The following is a 21755-nucleotide window of genomic DNA, read 5'->3' as shown; positions in this document are numbered from 1 at the left end:
CTCCATTTCTACAGTGGTGAGACAGGAAAGCGGAAGCATCCTGCAGGCAATACACTCAGCCTCCGGGTAAAGATAAAAAGGGAGTGAAGTAACAGAAAGCAACTTTCCACTTAACCACATTCTCCCAGTCACACAGAGACAAATAATGAAGCCCTTTTAAAGGCTTTCTGTCCACTTTGCCTTAAGCAAAAGAATGAACTGTAATTCTAGAGTTTTAAGTGGGAGCACAGCAGATAAAAAGTAAATTAAGATGACTCTTGGGTCCCTGCAGAGAATCCTCTGAGAACACTGAGATTAGCATTAGAAACTCAGAACTCAAACCAGATCCGTCCCTCTTATCACCACTGCTGCTGAAAACTAGCTTTACAAGTTTGTTTAAAGAACAGCTACATGGCAACGTACGATTTATGTTTTAAACATGCTTAAGCCAAGTTTCACCAATACTGGAAGCCAGTGAAAGCCAACAGAAGCACTCCCAGAGTCACTCCACCCCTCCCTCATGCTCTCCTGCAGCAGCATAAATCTTTGCACAGCTGCACCACTACCTTTACTATGACTTCAAACGACAAAAAACATGATAGTGCGCTAAAAGATGTTATGAAGTTCAAATCCATCATACAAAAGGGAAAAACTGATCCTCAAATCTTGTGCTCTACATGTTTGACCTTTGGGTAAGGTACAATTGCACATGTTTACACACAGGTACTGCACTGAGTAGTACTTGGACTCCACTGAGTGACACTGGAGACTGAACCTTTAGTATCACTAAATCCAATGAGACAGAAAGCTCCAGATTAGTTAGTTACAATCTATTTACTTTGCACAGGAACAAAGAAACTGCCATACCAGATCAGACCATTTAAGCAGAACTCTACCACTTGCAATAACTAAGAGTGATAAAAATCAGACATGCTAGAGGGTGACTCTCTTCCAAAAGTGCTCTCAAGCCACAGAGCACAGAAGAGGGAGCAAGTGAATCTTCTCTCACACCAGTACCCAGATCAAACTGGGAGCAGAAAATAGTTACACATATCCAGCTATAGAGACTTGGATAAATACAAAATCATATTTTACCTTGGCTAAGAATAGCCAAGTTCAATAATAAGCTATATTTTTTTACCTTGGCTATATTTTGACAACGTGAATGGAGAAAGTTACCCTTTCAGTAACACACACACACAACCCCCCTGCCAAGTTGAACCTTGGCCACACTGTGCTTTCATTGTACGTGCTCTCCCCTCCGTTTCAACTACAACTCCCAGTGCTCTGTTAAAAGTATTCATGTCCTTCCCTGAAAGTCATCAAAGGTGCTACAACAAATTAATTAGCAGAGATGAAAGTGATGAGCTTTTACAAACACACCTATACATACGGACAAAAGTTTTAAAGGGTGTCTTTGGTGTCTCTAGCAGGTGTCAAAAAGTAACTGCAGAAAAATACATTATAAATACCTACCAAGGGTATTTTGCTGCTGAACTGTATAGCACATACATTTCCAAAGATTTAATTTTCATGCCAGTCACACAGTATATGGTTACTGCATGCAGAGCTCAAGAACTGCACCAGTTCTTGCTTTTCTTTTTTATAAAATCATGGTTGAGGCATTATAAACTAATCTAGTACCTGGGGATGTAAAAAGTCACCTACACAAATTCAGACACTAACATCACTAAAAGGGTTTTAAAAGCACATTGCTAAGGTTGCAGAGAAGGTGGTGCATTTTCCCTATGTGGATTTCCCTCAAGCTACAAGAAATCATACCGCAGTTATCACTGAACTCACTATTTGGATCTTTTCACAAAGAAAATCAATATATTGTCAGTATAGAATATACATGGGGTAAGAAAACTGAAGTCCTTTATGCTGAAGCTGCAATTCCTAGTAAAACAACTCCCTCTTCCTCTTAGAGTGATGTAAAAAGATAGTTTACACCCTTCACTGCTTTCAGTGAAAATATTTGCTCTACTGCCTCGCAAGCAGAATGCTTGAGAGATTAAAGACAACAGGGAGGATTTACATCTATAACTTAACTGCAGTCAATTTCCCCTCTCAGTTTCATTCTGAAGCTCATGCAGATCTTCCAGCATACACAGAAACAGAGATTCTATTTAAAGGAAAGTAACTGTAATACCGAAGAGACTGATAGGGGGACTTTGGAGCAAGCACAGTATCTTCTAACTAGCAGAAGAGCCTTACAGGAAAGTACATCCACCTGTATTTAAAAACAAAATATAAACCTGAACATAATACATTATTTAGATTATGCCTTTCAGTTTTGCCTCTTAATAAATTTTTAGGCAACTGCTGCATACACAACTTCAATGTGTAATACACTGTTATTCACATATAAATTAGCCTCTTTCAGCTAAAATAAATCAATTAATATTAAATGAAAGGCAGAGATGTGTTTTAAATTCTTGATACAGCCTGACAAAGTAGTACTCGAACATCTGTTTATTAGTAACACAGCATAAAGAATTACTGAGATACTCTACATGAGCATTTATAGAATATTTCTGAAGGACAACCATTATTAAGGTTGTCATGTATTTTAAACTGCACTCATAATAAATTTGGAGTAGGCATTCTCCCTAAAATATCAAAGAGAGAAGCACTTGGCATTCAGTGTTTTCTAAGATTTCTTAATATTCTTTAAAAATTCTAAGTATCAGAGAGCACATGAAAGTGTTCTAACTTGTACAGACATTCAATACACTGATTTGCCCAAATACAGGTACTTAAAAGTAAGCAAAACTGCCCATGTGAAAAGGAAAAAAATTCTATAGCTGCTCTGTCACTGCTATTGTGGGACTATCAAGGATGGATGCAGTGTTTAAGGAGTGATGTAACATAAATTGACCCTTGAGAATCTAATGTCAAGCCTAAATCCCACTTGCTATCACCATGAGACTCACTAATTTTCAACACGTTCCGATATCAATTGTTTATTCTCCTTGAAAGCCATGAAACTGGATACAATCATATTACAAGATACAGACATTATAATTTCATTACTCAATAGAGACAAAGATGGTGCTAAGAGTTATAAAAAGGCAAGGCACTCACTAAAATCCATATATTATTTCCTTTCTCCAAAACATTCATGATTTCCTGCTAATCCTGCTGTAAGTACAAACCATTTCTTATCTGCACAACCATATTATATCAAGTATTTTTACCTTGCCCTAGAAACAGGTCAAAATCCCTCTGAATTGCTGAGAAGATGTACGAACAGGACATTGGTCTTGAAAACAGTTCTTAATACAATAGTCCCATGATAGGTCAACATTTTTTAAATATCCTTCAGGTCTACCTGACATGAGACACAAGTTCTGCAAAAGGAACATGCAAGTCCCAAAAGAGAACTGTATTTCCTTCTTACAAGGTTTAAATGATTAGCCAAACCATAAGGCATCATCAAAACAGGTCCCTGGATGTTAATTTTAAGTTCTTAAACTACAGAATCCACATCAGATAAAACCTTACAAGAAATCTATGTGAAATTGTCAACCTCACATCAAAATTACACAGTCATACTGCAGTGCCTTCCCACACACACAAGTAAGACCCCACCAGGACAGGTTAAAGCCAAAATGTGCTTTGAAGTGCTTCACGACAGACATGAGCTCGGTTTCACCCTGAATACTTGCACACGTCAAATAGGCTTAATACAGACAATTTTCAATGAAATGGACTTATCAATTAATACGTACAGAAAGCAAATATGGGCTTTGAACACCAGGGCGCTGAATGAAACCACTGAAATGTATAACCTACACTAAGCCACGATAAAACTATTTTCTCCTGGAAAAACAGAGAGGACATTTATGCTTTAAAGCCCTTCCTCTCCTTTCTAAAAACTACAAGAAATCAGCTCTGCACTATCGCGATGCTGCAAATTACAATTTGACTTCGGAGAAACCCCTCCGGGGGGGCGGGGAAGGGGGGTGGGGGGGGTGTTAAAAAAAGCAACGAAACCTCAGGGCAGATTACTCAGCGTTGCAGCGAACTGCAGGGCAGCGGCCGGGGAGCCCCGAGCAGGGGCACCGCCGCCGCCCGAGCCCGGGGCAGGCAGCGCGGCCCCACCGCGCCCCAATGGCTGCTGACACATCCGGCCCCGAGCCGCCGCCGCCTCGAGCTCGCCCTTCAGAGCCTTTCGGGACTCCGGCAGAAGTCAAACACAGGGGCGCCCCGCAGACACACGGGCCGCCCCCGCGGCTCCGGTCCCGCGCAGCGCCGCTGACAGCTGCGGGCGACCGGCGGGGCAGCCCAGTCCGGCCCGGCCCGGCCGCCCCTTCCGCACCCCCGTACCAAGTGCCCTGCGAAGGCAGGCGGCGGGCGAGCTCCGTCCGCCGCGCCCCAGCGCTGAGCCCCGCGGCAGCTCCCGCCGCCCCCGCATCCGCCGCCGGCCCGCGGGGGAACGGGGGCACAGCCCGCGCCGAGCCCTGCCCGCGGGAGCGGCCCCACCGCTGTCACCGCCGCCGCCCCTGCAGCCCCCGGCGCCCCTCACCTCGCGGTGGGGGACGGCTCCATCCTTCGCTCGGCGGCGGCGTCCGTCCCCGCCGGGCTCCCCGCCGGCAGCGGCTCCAGGAGCTCGGCGTAGCGGCTGGGGGAGGCAGCCGGGCTGGCGGGGCTGGAGCGCGGCGGCCCGGGCAGGTAGTGGAGCAGCAGCGTCTCGGGGGGCTCCGGCGAGGAGGAGGAGGAAGAGGAGGAGGCGGCCGGGGCGGCGGCGAGGAAGAGGGGCGCCTCCGGCAGCCGGTCCAGCTCCACGCTCCGCACTTTGCGCAGCTGCTTCCGTCTCCAGTCAGAGCGCTGTTCCCGGCAGCCGCCGCCCGCCTCCCGCAGGAGTCCCCCGCCACTCCCGGCGACGCTCCCCGCCACCGCGCCGCCCTTCAGGCTCCCGCAGGTGGCGGCGGCGGCGGCCGCCTCCGCGCCGCCGCCCGCGGATAATCCCGATGACGAGGCGCGATCCCCCGCCGCCGCCGCCATTTTCTGTGGCGGGTCACATCGGGCTCCCGAACACCGGGAGCGGCCGCGGCGGCGGCGCTGCGCAAGCGGCGCTCCCTGCGCAAACGGCGTAGGGCGGGGGCGGGCGGCGGGCGCCGATTGGCGGCAGGGGCGGCGGGGGCGGGGCTGCCGCCCGAAGGTGCCGCCGCGGGGCCGCGCCCCGCCCGCCCCCACGCAGGTGTCGGCGGGGGCACGGAGCGCGCGCGCGCCGCCCCTCGCAACGCCGCGGCCGGGATGGGCTGTCTGTCAGTCCGTCCGTCCGTCCGTCCGTCCGCCCGCCCGCCCGTCCGAGCAGGCAGGCAGGCAGGCGAGCAGGCCGGGCCCGGGAGGCGGTGGAGGCGCCAAGCGGGGAGCGCGTGCCCGCCCCCTCGCGGCCCTTCCCACGTGCGGGAGAGCGGCCCCAGTTCGTTCGTCCGTCCGTCCGTGCGGGCAGGGCTCCGCCGTGTGAGTCCCGCGGAAGCCTTTCCTGGAGGTGGGATCGCGCCCCACCTCGTACGTTACCCCCCCCCCCTCCCCCCCCCCCGTAACTTCCCGGGACGCCTCCAGGGCTCCAGGAGGAGAGGAGCGCCCGCGGTGCCTCGATGCGCTGCAGCCTGGTAATTGCCGCAGTAATGTACCCCAGCTCACCTGCTCGTCCCTCTCCGGAGTTAGTACGAAATTAAATGCACATCCTTGCCCGGAGCATTCGCGCGTCCTTCTCCGGGCTGCCCTCGGCTGGCAGGCGCCGCTTCCCCCCGCTCAGCTACGGCTCCATGTCTGTCAGGACGGAGGCGCGCTCATGTCTCGGCGGAGCACACCCGACTCCATGGGCGTGCAGGTATGCACATCTAGATCAGATTTTAGCCTGACACACACACGTACCGCCGCGGCTGTTTCCCGAGAGACTGAGAGAGAGAAGAAAGGCAGGAGACATCACATGACCAGAACCTTGGGGAGGTTCAAGTAAAATTTTCTCTTGGCCTGAATTCCCACTCGACTGCAATGGGGTGGATTTGATTTTTGGTCTCAGATGAGGAAAGCAAAACTAAATCTTGCTATGCATGCAAGGTTGTTTTAGGAGTGTGTGGATACAGTAGAAGTCACACAGTTTAAAGAACTTCAGCTGAGTATCTTTGGTTTATTTTTCAGAATTTGATAGGCATCCAAGTGTAACATTATCTAAGCAATTCAACAATGATTATTAGTATGGTCACTTTAGTGGGATCACTGCTTTTATCTGAGTGAAAAGCACCTCCTAACAGAAGCAGATTCTTTCTTACCTTACATATGTCATCAGATGCTGACCTAAATGTAGTCTCTTTGCTGGAGGATGTGATGAGCAGATTGGAAGAGGTCTTTTCTCAGGACAAAACCTGAGGAGACTATGCTCTCTATACTTGCAGAATGATATCAGTAGATATATGCATATGGCCTCAATGTCACGCCGAGTCACAGGGACTGTCAAGATGCTTCGCTGCACCTATCCTTGCAAAGGCTTCTCAGTGAAGAATGCTCTGAGAAAGTCAGTTGTATTCATTCTTATCTTGCAAGTAGGGTTCCTTTGTGATAAGCAGGTCATCTAAATATCCTCTTGTAACATACAACTCAAAGATAGAACTTAATTCTGAATTTCCTAGAGAAATCATTTGACACTTTTTGAAAGTCTCCTCCTATACATTACAGACAATTTTCTGGAAGATTCCTAAACCAAGCCATATTGACACAGTGAGACTGTGACTAAATGCAGGGAGTAAGATAACAAAGTATCCACCTTGTAGAAGCAGCATGAGACTAGTTGCCTGGAAATTCTGAAGGAGACAGTTGTATCAAACTCAAGTTACTGTTGGTAATGTAACCTGCATGTACATAGATAGGATCCTCTAGTCTTCAACAGGAAAAGAACACCAACAAACAGTGCTCTGTCACAGCTTTTCAAGTATTCCTCTCTGCCACAAAATCACATTCACAGAAAAAGAAAGACAAAACAAAGTCAGAAAAACCCCTAATCCAATAACTCTATGCTTTTAAAGAAATCTAAACAGAGAAAGAAAGCAACCTTAGGAAATTTATAAACACTTGTCACATGAGGGAGGAACACACCTTTGAATAGGAATTGATTGGAAAAAATGCAGAGAAGAAAAAGAAAATATTTAATAAATGTCAGTCTAGTAGATAAGGCTGCATATGATGTGTATGACAGGCCTAGGGAACACCTCTCTCAGAGTGCCAAGACTGACAAGGGAGGAAGAAACTTGGGAAATTCAAGGCAAATTGTCAGAGTGGTATTCAGATACCAAGGAATGTGTATTTGCACTGAGGTGAAATGCTTTCTGGAAAGCAGCTAAGAACAGGGCAAAACATAAAATACAGGACCAGTGGGAGGCACCAGTGCAAGAAATAAATCTGGAAAAGTGCTGCCACCATCCCTGTTAAGGCATGGCTTTGCCTTTTGAATAAGGCCAGCACTGTCAAGGATTTGAGTTGCTTTTGGATAACATGTGAAGTGGGAAAACACTCACTACTCTGTCATTAAAGAATATCTGGCATGCCTTATAATGGTTATTTATTTCCTTATTATTGACTGAAAATCAATTTAATAAGTTACATTTTGCTTATAATCCTTATATTTTTTCAAATGGGTATTTCTCCACTCTGCCTTCACCAAGGAGGGCAGCACAGTGGCAAACAAGGAAATGCCTTCCATGCCTCACTCCAGAACACTAAGTAATGCACTGCTGGGATGTAACATAGATTTATGCACAATATACCAACCTCTGCCTTTTGAAATCAGAAATTAAACATGCTGATTGACATCTGTGTTTTCTTGTCATTCTCTCTTTAAAATCTTGCCCTTAAACATGTGAGTTGACCTGATTCTAAAAAGCGTAAAACTTACTGAGGAGCTCAGAAAGATACTCGTTACCTCTTGCACAGATTATTTCTCAGTCTGCCTAAAACACAGGTCTAGACAGTAACATGAGACTTTTAGCAGTTTTCAGTGGGCTTGTTTCCCCTAAGTCACAAGTAGCGGCACCCTGGGTTTGTTATGAAACAGTGGCCTTTGGCCTGAAATTAGCATCATGCAACATTTGGAACATCTACTTTGTAGACAAAGAAACTTCTGTTTGGGAACACACTAGGATTTTGCAAGCCAAGGAGTTTCCTTGTTGCACAAAACTTGTAACAGTGTCATGAATAATCAACCATTTTCAACATGCTAGAGATAGGAATCTGCCATGCCCCTGAATACATAACCTAGGCATCATCATCCACAAACAGGATAAATATGAGAGAGAACACAATCAGTAGTTTCTGATCTTGACTAAACATGCATAAAGTGCTTTAATACTGTATACAAACTAGATTCTCCTTGTCTAGTTCTTCTGTGTAGAAAGACTTATCCCCACCTTGATCTTCTATTCATTCTTTCCATTGTGAGAAAGGGAAAACAAACCTGGTCCTAAGCCATAACCCTTTCCTGTTTACTCCTCAGTGTAATGGAGAAGTCAACCAACAGAAGGAGGGCAGTAAGAGGTCTTTTTCATACTTGATTCCTAGGTCCTACTGAAAATCTGCTGATGTCTCCGTTTCCTGTAGATATGCTTTGCCATCTTGCTGATGCACTTTTTTACTTCATAGCATAACAGGTGTACCCTTCGGAAGAAATTACTCCTCAGAAAATCAGGATGTATCGCTTTTCAGGAGAGAAAAAGCCAGGTAAAACTAGAATCTGTTACAGGGAATTCTAGGGGGTTTGTCACACCCTGGGAATGTCTAGTCTTCTTTTACTTATGTATTTATTTTCTTAATGTTTTACTTATTAATGTCTTTATTGATTTCAGTGGAAAATGTGTTTAAAGATTTCTTCCCTCACACTTCAGTCTGCATGGAAATGAGCTTTTGTTAAAAATTAATTTTGGATCCACAAACCTGAAGATTATGATCTAGGTGTCAGACACCTCATATAAGAGCTCTACTTAAACCTCCTTTTTCTGCCAAAGCATGTATTAACAGTTTCATTTAAGAACTAGTGGTACTGATGCATCTTACAGCGCTCCAGCACTGTCTAGTCACATTCATTACACTTAGCAATTTTTTTCTGTAGCATTTGCTCACGAACTGAACCTTTTGGTCTATCCACCACATGATCCAATGAGAAAAGGTAATATGTTTATGAAGGGTTTGCAATTTAAGTGTGAAAGACAAACAAGCAACAGAGCAATGACTAAGCTAGAGTGCAGTCTTTGTACAGTTGAAGTCTATTTGCTATCTTGATTTTTATGAGGGTTGATTGGTTGGTTGGTTGGTTGGTTGGGGCTTTTTGCCCACTAGTTTGTGCATCTTGCGTTAACTGTGAAAGTTACTTCGATTTTTGATCTCAGGTAATCTTTAGAATATTGATATCTTGATGTCTAATTTGGATATTTTTCTTGACTGTGCTACGGAGAATTTTTCTGATGTTGCATAAGCCACCGTCCTTTCATGGTTCACCTACTTCAGCCATGACACAAGGCTGAGAGATTTAATATTATTGAGCTATCTGGTGAACCTTTGCTCAAAGGAGGTATAGTAACGAAGTGAGCAAAACTTGTTAAGCCTCTTCTCATACATCACTCATGAAGATCTACCTGAACTATTGCAGCCATCCCCTCTTTGTCTCATACTCTTCAAGATAAGTAAACCGACAACATAGCTCTCGCCTGGATCAGCAATTCCATCTATTGGAAGCACCACTATCTGTTCTCTCTCTGGGGGAAGGCAACTGTACCATTTCAGACTCAGGAGACCAATGACAGCTTAGTTTTCCTTCACCCTGCTATCACTATCTGTTATGTCTCTTTCAGCCTAGGTGTTATGATTCCTTCCATTCTGTGTTACTAAGGCACAGACAGAAGTACAGCTGTTTCATGAACTGTGGAAGCTTTTCTCCAAGGGAACTTACAGATTTCCAAATTAGAGGGTAACAGATGGAAGAATTCCTTTTTATTTCTGTCTCTAAGGGCAATATAGGATGGAAAAAGGACCACTTCCTCACTCCCACCAAAGAAGTCCCTGCAGTTATTCTTTTTCTCTTCCTACTGCTTGTCACCCTTATTCGGCCAGCAGCATAATCATACAGTGCCAACAATAAACTGCAGTTATTAGAGGACAGAAACTTGACAACAGCAAAAACACCCAACCACCAGCAAATATTAGAAATTTTGTTGGTGTGTCTCAGCATGTCTATGGTCTGTAAACCAAGCCTCATGTGATTGATGTGTCCAGCACATACCATACAAGCCTTATGAGCATTCTGTAAAAGAGAAGCAGCAAACACAGGATTTGACTTAGACCTCTGGATTACTGCCTTCCTGCATAATTGCCAGATGGACAAGGAACAGGCAGGAACACCTCCACAGAATACCCTGCTAGCTTTCTCCAGAGCCAGTGCATATCTCAATAATAATTTCAGGGTTTAGTCTGACATATTCTCTTCCTGCTTTTCACTTCTGTTCATCCTATCTTGGCCCTGTAGTCAGAATGTTTGTATGTTTTCATTCATGATGCCAAGCAGTGATGGCAGTACTGTTCCTCTTCCTAAATCCAACAGGAAAATGTGCCAAGGTCCTCACAGCTGTCGAAGTAAGAAAACTCAGCAGTAGCATCAGTGCCTTGTTCATCATGTGATCTCATTATGCCAAGTCTATCAATTTGCTTGGCAGAAATGAATCTGTAGCTGTAATGATGTTGGGGAATCCACAGGTCCTAAAGGTAGTTATGGCATTTTATATGTCCAATCAGATCTTTATCACACCCACCTCTTTAGAGAAGACTGCATCATTTTTTAACTAAGCTCTTACATTTCAGTTATTCCCTCCAGCAATTATAGTAAGCACAACACTACCTTATTGCTTGTGTGCCAGTGGCAGTCACTGAGAATGGTGTTTCCAAAGCCATTTAAGCAGAATGTTCCAAGATGTCATCCAAACTAAACATTCTCCAAAACCAGATTATCTGAACATCAGTAGTAGGCATTTGCTTGACCTGAGACAAAACATTTTGAAATTGTGTTGCTTCAACAGTCTTCTCTTCTATGCATACATTAAAAGTGAGAGGCATAGAAAAGTTTCCCATGTACATTCTAGAAGACAAAAGATTTCACTTGAGAGTTCTGAGGAAAGTAATTTTTCAGTCTTAGTGCTTGTTTGGTACAAGACCCAATAGTCATATCTTTATATAGCATGAGAAGCTGGCTCCAAAAGAAATACAATGAAATATATATTTGCAAAACCAGTTTCTGACCTTTCTTGAGCTCTAATTTACTGATAAAAAGATTTTTTGAAAAATATTCCATTTATTCTGCAGTATAAGCCTATTTGTTGAATATGGTTGGTGTCCTGAGGTCTATTTATCATTCATAGAGCTTTTGCTGCTGTATACCATAACTTCCCTTGCTACACACAGTTTGTTTATCATTTTTTGATGTTTGGATACTAACAAATCTCACCTATCAATGAATAATGAGTAGGAAAATCCTCTACTGTCTGCATGCTTACCTTCCTTGTGAAATCACAGGAATTTGCTGTTGTATTTGTTGGTGGTCTTTGATATTTGTAAAGTTAATTTGCATGTACTATACATGCAAATAGTGTAAATATATGTATATCATATATATACTGCTTCTTTAAGAAATTCGGTTTATATTTTGCAATTCTAATTTTTATGATTTCATTTCATCTTGCTGATGATATTATCAGGGAATAAAACTGAGCTAACTTCATGTGCTGTTCATGTTTGCACTATGAAAAGCTTTGAGAAGCAAAGAATGACCTTGACAGAATATGTTTGTGTGGATCTGGGAGAGGGCATTACTCTAATGCTTGCCAAGGTAGGATACACAATTTATTTTGACAGATTGCCTATCTTCCTTGTTCTTTGTGGTTTAAGCCAAAATGTTTCAGAATTTGAACAAAGGCTTGCAAGTCTCCAGAGCATAGCTGACCACTTACTGCTGAGGGTATTAACCATGCAAGCCACTTCCAGTTAGTTGTGTAACTGCTTTTCAAGGATGGTGCCTTAATCAAGTTTGCTGTGCACTATGTTAACAGTGCAAATCAGATCAGTTAAAAAACAAATGTCACAATTTTCTCTTGAACTTCAAAAACAAAAGAACAGTATTGAGCTGCTGCTTTTATTTTCATCTTTAGACACAAGATTTGGAGGTGATTTTATTTGCAAATGTTAGCACCATTTTAATTATGTTGTCTTCATTAGGTGGTTTCTAACATCTTAATTATACAGCTGCATGAACTTTCTGGTTTATGTTGAAAAGAACAATATTCCTTTTAATTTCTATACAAGATAAGAATGTGTGTTAACACATTTACATATTAGTCACAGAAGTCTTGAGATAACAGCTATTTGTTTGCTCTGTTTAACCAGAACAAAGACTCCTTCACAGAGTGTTAACACACCTTTTAGTCTACAGTAAAAACCACTGCAGCCACTTTCTAATAACTTCTTTCACCCAAGTATATTTGAAGTATAGAAAGATACCAAATATAAAAGAAAATACAGACTGATGGTACTAAATAAACCCTTCTTATTTGAAAGTTCCCAAACTGAAAACTGTCTGAGTTATTTTCAAATTCCTTTGGGTACTCTAACTCCCCATGTTTAATATCAATTGAGACAATATATAATCCTTCTTTTCACAGATAACTGAAATTTATTTGGGTTTACTTGAGTATAAGCAGTAACATTTTATTCTAAATATGAGGAAAACCCAGTTCTCCACATCACTTAAGCTACGTGTTTAAACTCTTTAAACCCTAAGAAAAAGTACTTTTCATATGTTAAAACACTCTCATAGTTCGGGTCAATCCTTTATTCTCTTATCCAGTGAATTAAATTTTAATAGAGTATATTGCCATTCACTGTATCATTAAGCAATACATAGCTCTCCATTTTCCTCTGAGTAGAATCCCTTTCCCCCCCACATTTTTAAAAATTACTCCCTGATTCTTAAAACTTGAATTTAGTTTTGGGAGTCTGCAGTCCTAGCACAATGGTCATATATAATATATACCTCTACGGAGCACTGTGCATGTCCACCAGAAGAAGGGGTAGTGTATACACTACTTTATGAGAGTCTAGGTATCAAAGAACAACACAACTCACCTTTTTAACATTTTAAGTAATCCAGTGTTTGAAGGAAGATGAAGAGTATCTGAAAAGTATCACTGGAGAAAATCACAAAAGGAGAATATGGTGAATTGGAAAAGCCTACAGAAAGTAAAAAAATCTTATCTTTGAAGACCATAATTTCTCATAATATGAATGGTATAAAACAACTTATTTATGTCTAAAGTAAAACAGAATTATTTCTGTAATTCCTGTGAATCAGTCAATAAATGCAAAATTCTTTGTATGCATTTTTTTTCTGTTAAAATTATCTTTTGTCCTTATTTTTCATTCTAAAACTATCACTGATGACAGCATATTAAAGTGGTCTGTAGCATAAACTCCTGTCGCTTCCCTCCTTCCCTCTTTTTTTATATTACTGAAAGTAGAGAAGCTAAATTCCAATGCATTTTGATGATGTCATAAAAGCTAAAGTTGTAGCTAAAAAAAGAAAATGTTTCTATTTCCTCTGCTCCCAAGAAAACATGAGATAAATTGCTACTTTTTGAAATAATAATGATTCAGATCTAAAACTTAGACTAGCTTTATAAACCTGCCAAAAAGTTTGTTTAAAACCATAAGTAACAGTATATTTGCTGCATGTTGCAGGACCATGTGAGGATGTTTGTTTTGGTATATTGGAAGGCATTCCAACCATCTTATTTTAGTAATTGTACCACACCAAAGACAACAAAAGCTGTCCTGAGATTGAAGTGTATGATGTTTTCAAAGCTTGTTCATTGTGAATATTCAGGTCAGAGGTCTGAATTCCACTGATGTCTTGCATTCTAGTCTTGTTGAAGAAGACAGGAAAGTATGAATGAAAATGTTGCTAATAAGCCTAAGCTTACCATATGATTTTCTGAATATTTGGGCATTCATTGTCTATAAGAGGCTATATGGAGGTTCCAAAATTACACAGAGACAAAATCAGTCCATTTGTCCTTTGCAATCTCAGCTAAGCTTTTGTGGAGCACCAGTCATGGTCCAGAGGGTTCAAGTCCAGGCATAGGGACCATTCCTGCTAAGGTCCCTAGGCCCAGTGAAGGCAACATCTGCCTAGAGTTCTCTTTTGCACAAACCCCAGCATTAATGGTTCTGCATGTTGTCCCTATGAGAAGTTCAAATTTAGAAGAGCCTCTTAAAAATTGAAAAGTACTTTTATCTAAGTAAGGCAAAGACAAAATTCTGTATGTCATCCTCTCTGAAAAGTGTGTGGTGTCTTGTATTAATACTGACATGAAGTTGTCCTTAAACAAAGCAATCATCGTAAGGTGAAATATTAAGATTGCCCTACACTTTTAACCCTGGAATTTTCTGAATATCCAGGTTTTATTTGTGTAACAATTCCTAAAACACGGACAAGTGAAACAACTTACCATCACCCAGAAAAATCATGGCCTAAGCTGGAAGTGAAATCAAATGAGAACATCTGCTCTGGACAGCAGGCACAGGCCCATCTCCTTGTGGAATGATGAAAGACTTAAGGGGCTTCCATGTCATAGCCTGGGATTTCTCTTTGACTCAGCAACTAGTATTTTGAAGAGAGAGATCTAGCATTCAGTGTTTCTCAGTCTAAATGTCATTGATTGTAGTTAAGACATGGTTTCTCTTGAATTCAAGCATCAAAATAGTCTCACAGGAATGCTTATAGTCATCTAAAGAAGAATGTTGGAGTCTCTTTGTTGCAAACTCATGTACTTCTCCCATAAATTAACAGAAAGTCATTCAGGATTAAATTAATTCATCTAGGCCATTACATTATGTGGTACTTATTCCTTCTCCTATTTACAGACAAAAAAGCCCACCTGAATATTTTTAAGTTGTAATAATTTTATAACATGAGTCAGACATAGTGGTTTATGGTGGCATTATACTGAATAGCACAGCTCTTTTGCACTTCAAGAACATGCACAAAAGCTACAACTCCTATCACAAGACACATTGAACAAAAGACACAGTTCAATTTTCACTAGATCAGGGTAGCAGAAGTTGTGACAAGGGGACTCGGAAGTCTGCAGAATAAAGGGGCTGTGGTGGTCACACCCTCTTCTTTGCCTCACTGGGCTCAGCAAAAAGCAAACTGAGCTGGCCAAGAATAAGTTGATTCAGCATGCTCTGCTGAAAAGGCTCTTAAGCTGTTCCAGATAAAACTATGAGGAAGGATGACAGTGACAACACCATCTATCCTTCAGGCTAAGTCTCCCCCCACACCCCCCTCCTGGTTTTGAGCTGCTGCCAAAATGAATCATCTCTAGTTTAAAATATACTGGGAAGTTCATGTCTGGCACAGGTTGTTCCTTAGTTCTTTTAATTGTCTTCAATGGCAGCACTATCTACTGAAAGTTGCAAATATTATTTAAATTGCAGACCAAAAATGTGTGGTTTAACTTCAGGTAAAAAGGCTGAAACATGTTTGCTGTTATTTGCTACATTCATTTGTACTGTGTCATCCAAAGCTAAAGCAGGAAGAGGTGAAAACTGATTGAGACTGAAGTGCTTGCTTCAGAGAATTTCACTTTGCACTGCTTGACCTACAAATACATTCCCTTTCCCCTGTACTTATTTCTTCAGGCTTTTTCTTTGGTCTCATCTGTACCATCGAAGTTCCAGTGTTTTCTCTGAATCAGTTTCCAAAGGAACATATTTAAATCAGACCAATCCACTTGTAGGAAGATTCAAAACCCCCTCAAGTAATTTCCAGAGATAAGATCTTTTATTTAGTATCAGCACAGTTTCTCTATTAGGGGTGTTTGTTTTGGTATTTTTCATTAATAGATCTCAAAGCACTTTATAAGGTAGTTTACTGTCATTTACTCTGTTTTGCAGATGGGGAACAGATGAAATTATTTTCTTACTTGTGGATAAGTAGAAAGCTGGGAATAAAAGCCTATGCCTGCCCAACTCAGTGTTTCAACCACAAAACTACATGGGATTTCCAAGTTTTCCTGATGTGAATGTGCTTTGAGGATCACATGTTTTCTAACCTTGTAATGATGTTCCAGTCATTTCATGGTAATCTTATTCAACTTGAAAAGTACAAAGTAATAGGACTTATTTGGTGTAGTGTAAAGTGGTGGAGGTTTGTTTTGTTTTGCTGTGTTTCTTTTAAATACAATATCAGCTCATAACAGAGCAACAAAGCTTAGTTTTTGCCATGTAAAAAATATTGGATTCACCTGTAAAATATCTAAAGCTTCTCTTCCTCCATCAGATCCAGGCCACAAAAAGTTAACTGCAAAGCTATGTTCAGATACAAGTAAATCATTTAACAGCCAAAATACAGTGCTATAGCAGGACAGAAATAGTCCTAATGTGTGATCATGCAGCTAATTTAATGAGAAGCAAGAAGAAATAAAAATGTTTGAATTGAAACAGTACCTCATTTTCTATTCAGCCTTCAGAATGCAGAGATATGCTCTCTGTGGTAATGTTGTCCTACCACTGGGCTAACAGGCAGTGGGCTGCTGCTGGATAGTTTTCTATTAAATGTTCTTCCTCTGTCACTGGAACCTGATGGATGTAGTGACATCTCCATCTTTAGAGGTTCCAAGGCTTGGTTAGGCAGCACTAGAACTCACTTGATTTGATGCTGTCAAAAGACTTGCTTCGAGCAGGAGGTTGAAAGATTTAACTAGAGAGTCTCCAGAGAGCCCTTCCAAACAACACTTGAATAGTCCTGCAATTTTGAACCTGATGTGAATGCAATGGATCTGGCATTTAAATTGACTTGTAGTATCTGAAAAAAAAAACCAACCCCACCAATGTGAAAGTGGATAAAGTCTTGTAGAATTACCAAGTTGGGAAAATTCTTCATCTCAGAAAATGGAAACACTTGATTTTCTATGGTATGCTATGGTATGGTAGGAGAGGAATTCATTAGGTTTTTATATTAGCTTGGCCTTGTATGCAGAAGCATTTTATTAATTGGTCACAGTCATTAACCCAGTTTTACAGATGAACAAGAAGTTGAGTTCCTGTTATGAATGATACTTAGCCCTTTCCTTGATTTCAGTGTTCTTCTTTCCGTTTATAATAAAAGAGAGAAAATTGAAAAACAGCATAGGTACTGTGATCTGTAACTTTTTTCTTTGTCTTACCTTTCTTCCCAGTACATCTAAAGGCTACTGACTTGCAAGAAGGATGGGGAAAGTACAACAGTCTCATTTTATTATCAGTGCTAAATAGAACTAGGAAGACAGTTACCTCTTCTGTTACAAGAAAAAAACAAAGCAAGAGAAATACAAACATCCATGTTATATGTTATGTAGGAAATAGCTAATCTGAAGCTACCATTTTCACATATAAAGTAGTCTAATTAGCATTACTGCTAATTAGAACAAGGCAGAAACAGCTAAGGCCAACATTTTCTACCTAGAAATGTAATCTCATCTCAAACAGTGTTTGGCATATACTCATTTGGCTAAATTAAATTTGGGTAAAGAAGCCCTCTAAGAACTCTGATAAGGTGTGAATGTTCTGCTATTTTCTGATTATTTTTTCTGTTCATTTTAAGTGATTTATTTCATATTATAGTTTATAAATTGATCATATAGCAGTTAGACCTGAAATGAAATGTCTTATCAGAACAAGATATTTGCATCAATTTCAGCTGAAATTTTTTTCCTCAGACTTTTCACTTGGTGTGTTAATTCAAAAGAAAGCCAGGTTTTGAAATGAAGAAATCCTTCTGTCAATGGATTATTGTGCTCAGGTCTACTGCTAGTCACATTTGCCCTTACAAACAAGTGAACTCTTGGCTTTGTTTAAGTCAGTGGGGGTTTTTACTCTGACCACAGTGGTATTATATTTTAAACAAATGAAGTGCTTGTGTTCAAGGCCTTTCTTTGTGGACACCTAAAATATACTGAGTTTCAATCATCGCTATATATTGCTGTATGACTGTGAACAATCTTTTATACTACCGGGTTTTCCCAGAAGAGCTGATGATGAATAGTTGCTGAAGTAACACCAAAGCAGAATTAAGATGGACTTTTATCAAAGCTATTGAAGTTATTTTACTTAGAGTGTTTGTTAATGGTATTTATTCAGTGTCTCCTAAGCTCACTCATAGAACAGTATCTCATTAGAAGAAATATGTGTAAATCAAGACCAAATCTGAAGCAGACTAAATAAACATGAGTTTGCATTGAGTATAGTTTCATTGTGGTTATTTTATAACCCTAGAAGTCATTATTTCAGATATAGGAAAGTAGTAAAATAATACTTTTTTAAAACACTGTGTTTTTCGCCCCTGATTCTTTTCTTATGTTGAAAAATAAAATTATGTACAGAGCAATAGATACATACTAGGCATATTCTAGGATGTTAAGTCAAGAGTTCTGTTGATTTTTATGGTAAGAAAAATGTTATCCTTTTACATAAATGCTCACAGAACCATCAAATGAAGAACAGATGACGAACTGTCAGCTCATGCATCTGACATGACTCAGAACAACAAGAAAAATGGATATGCAATGGCTCAAATGATGTTTCAAGTTCAATAATCTCATTTTTGTTGTACATTCTGAAAGATATTTTAAAATACTTTCAGAAGTGTAAGATGATGAGCATGTTTTGTGGCAATGCATATTTAAATAAGAATACAGTACAGGAAATTAAGGCATACATGTAGAGAAACTTGCTGGAAAAAAACCCTACAGGAATAGGCAGTTTTTCTAACTGTTCACATTCAACATTTCCTGCAGTGTTGATGTATGAAGAAAGCTGTTTCATTGCCTGACTTTAAATTAAATAAACATGTTTCTTATTAGTCTCTTTTTTACTTTAGTTTGGGGATTTTTAATAAGCAGTGATTTTTTTCACCACATAAAAACTAGAAAGTTTCAGCAGTGTAAACCTCCAAATGCTGTCACTGAATGTGCATATATTCTCCTTTTATAGCCTACTGGATCACAAGTGGTGTCAGAGTCAAATCCTGCACTCTGATCTGGGTTGTCTCTTTGTCCAAACTGGATTACCATTACACATGACTAATCTGTTGGAAGCAGATCTGTTCAAAACATTAACAAACTTCTGAGCCCTGTAGCTTGATCTGAGAATGCGTTGTCTTCCCCACCCTGGTAATGTCATCTCCTGTCAGATGAGCCCTACAAGCATTTTCATCTTCCACAGTAGCTATTCTCAATGTAAACCTCATTGGTGCCCATAGCACATTTACACACAGAACAGCAACTGTGGCAGGTCCTGGCATGACCAAGTCCCAGCAGAGTTCAGCAGAAAAGCTGGTGGGGTAAGACTTGGAACACTTGGAATTTTTCTGGAGCTGTGCAAAGGTTTACCCACCCCACCTTGATGTGCTTTCCAGGGAGGGATTGTCTTCCATGGGTGCCACAGTAAGGAAATTTTGATGGACAGGTTTTGAAAATAGCTGAAAGCAGGATGTACTGGCTTGGAGCATGTTAATTAGCCAAGTCCCTTTCCTCTGAAGAGAAATGAACCAACACAGACTGACAAGAGGGCTGGATGCAGTCCAGTCTGCCCTGCAGCAGAGCAGAGGGACAGTGAGACATCACCCTCATTCCTGTAGACACCACTTCTTAAACTCCTTCTACAACCTCAATACCCAGTAAACAGAGGTAAGAACCAAACATGCAGAATTTTAAAAGTCCAGTGGCAGAGCCTTCAAGATCAGAAGTGTCATTTCTGCCCCAATCACTGAATTATGTAAATAAAGGCCATGACTAAATGTACTTAAATGTACAACAAAGTGTTTCTGATTTCAAGACAAAAGAGAATTAATTTTTCTGAGACTGGAACATCAAAGACCTTTAAGAAAGCCATATAGATGACAGTTAGCACATTGATATTTATGACTTCTAGTATTTTCTTCTCTAAATAAAAAAATGAGAAAATGATCCAGTTGAATATCTTCAAACAAAAATATAACCATATGTACATGCTTTGGTGTAACAGGAAATCCTCTACCCATGGCAACTACAGGATGCAAAGGGCAAAACATCTCACCGCACAACATGGACAGGTCCTTGTTATATTACCTTGCTATAAATGTAAAGATAAATTATGAATGTGCTCCACTGTGCCTACAACATTGGTATAGTAGCAAAGCACAGTGTGCTTTCTTTTGCACTGGGATGCCATGAGCAAAAGGCTGCCACTTGGCCGGCCAGTTACAAGAGCCAGAGAACATGAGCTTTCCAACAGTACCTCCCCTTCTTTGGGGTTTTGACTTCATAATATGCTCCCAGTCACCTAAACCCAGGTTCATCACCTCAGCTATCCCATCTGCCTCCCAGAAGGTGACAACCAAGCAACCCCATGTACTTACTGAGAAGAAGCTTGACACATTTGGAGTTTCATTATCAATTATGTGTCATATCAAGTTCTTGCCATTATAATCAGAGATGAGCATTAGTGTCACATCTGACTTAAGGGCAATGATATTAAAGCGTGTTTTTGCAGTAAACCCTCCTCCCTAATTTTCCAGCAATATTTAAAAAGAAATACAAATGGATAGCAATGGTTGTTGCCAAGCAAGACTAGTTTGTCTATTGCCTCAGCATTGTGAAACTGATGTTGTGAAACAGCAATTGAAAGAAGCCTGGCCCAAGACCCAAAAGAGGTGATTTATGCTACTAACTTGAGAGAGATAACTGACCAGAACTTTAAAAATAAACAATGCACTGAGCTTTTTTAACTTATTTCTGAAAATACTGCCAACTGCATACTGATTTAAAATCTTTATACTCTACAAAAATCCCAGCAGTGAAATTTGGCAAGGACTTAGCAGATGAGGAAGAGAAGATGAATTATGATCGTATGGATATAGGGCTGCATGCACTTAGCACTAAAAGTTGTAGATTTTGTAGATGTTGGATAGTTATGCAATTTCAGTATTCTTTCAATTGCAATTCATTCCCATATTTTAGCAACTTGTAACACAAGAACAGTTCTACCAAAGCCATTTTGGAGAGCAACATTCAAAGATATGTATGGGAATATATATTATAGGGTCCCTTAGAACAATCTTGTAAGTAATGTACAAAGGAAGTATCCTGTGTTTAGACAAAACAAACTGATTTCAACAAGGAAAAAAATTGTTTAAAGTTATGCATGCTCTGAGTGTACACTACAGAAAATTAAGACAGTTTTAAAGACTACTAAGATCTGTACAGACTCATGAAGTGGGTGCTGTCTCTCTCATGGAATGTAAAATGAAGGGAAAACATGCTTTTAAGAACACCTGGGAATTAAACTGTCTACATATGATACTTTCTTCACTGTAAAGAAACAAAGTGTGTTGATAATGTACCCTTTACTCACATGAATCACTCAAGACTATCTTCTTTAAAAATTTAGTTGCAAATATGTCTCTGGTATCATATTCTTCTAAAAGAAAACTGAGCATTATTGTCACTGGAGCAGTAAATTTACTTTTTTTTACTTTTACTTTTATAATTTAAAGCTCTATAATTTTTATGACCTATTCAGAAAGTCCATGGAAATATATCCTCCGACACTTGTAATTAGAAGGAAAAAAAAAAGTTAAAAACATTGAATGAAGAATTTGAATTATTATTTGTTTTCTTCATACAGAGTTAGTCAATTAAGTAAAGTGTTAGACA

The 21755-nt window shown here is 40.6% G+C and overlaps 1 protein-coding gene across 2 annotated transcripts in view; it reads right to left on the bottom strand.

Moving 5' to 3' along the window:
* MAP3K1 (mitogen-activated protein kinase kinase kinase 1) overlaps positions 1-5879 on the bottom strand; it is a 57248-nt gene extending 51369 nt beyond the window's left edge. Inside the window, exon 1 of one of the 2 annotated variants that reach the window (XM_071580581.1) lies at positions 5635-5879. Coding sequence is in view for 1 of the 2 variants with exons in the window: in XM_071580579.1 (XP_071436680.1) it covers positions 4511-4989 (479 nt within the window). In the remaining variant the exon portion in view is untranslated. Of the gene's footprint in view, positions 1-4510; positions 5021-5634 lie in introns of those variants that run through there. The other variant, XM_071580579.1, reaches the window with a different exon arrangement.
* Positions 5880-21755: the final 15876 nt, after the last annotated feature.

Source organism: Pithys albifrons, chromosome Z, assembly GCF_047495875.1.
Source record: "Pithys albifrons albifrons isolate INPA30051 chromosome Z, PitAlb_v1, whole genome shotgun sequence".
NCBI classification, from domain to species: domain Eukaryota; kingdom Metazoa; phylum Chordata; class Aves; order Passeriformes; family Thamnophilidae; genus Pithys; species Pithys albifrons.
Note: the sequence above shows the minus strand (reverse complement) of the source record. Positions and strands in the feature narration are given on the sequence as shown.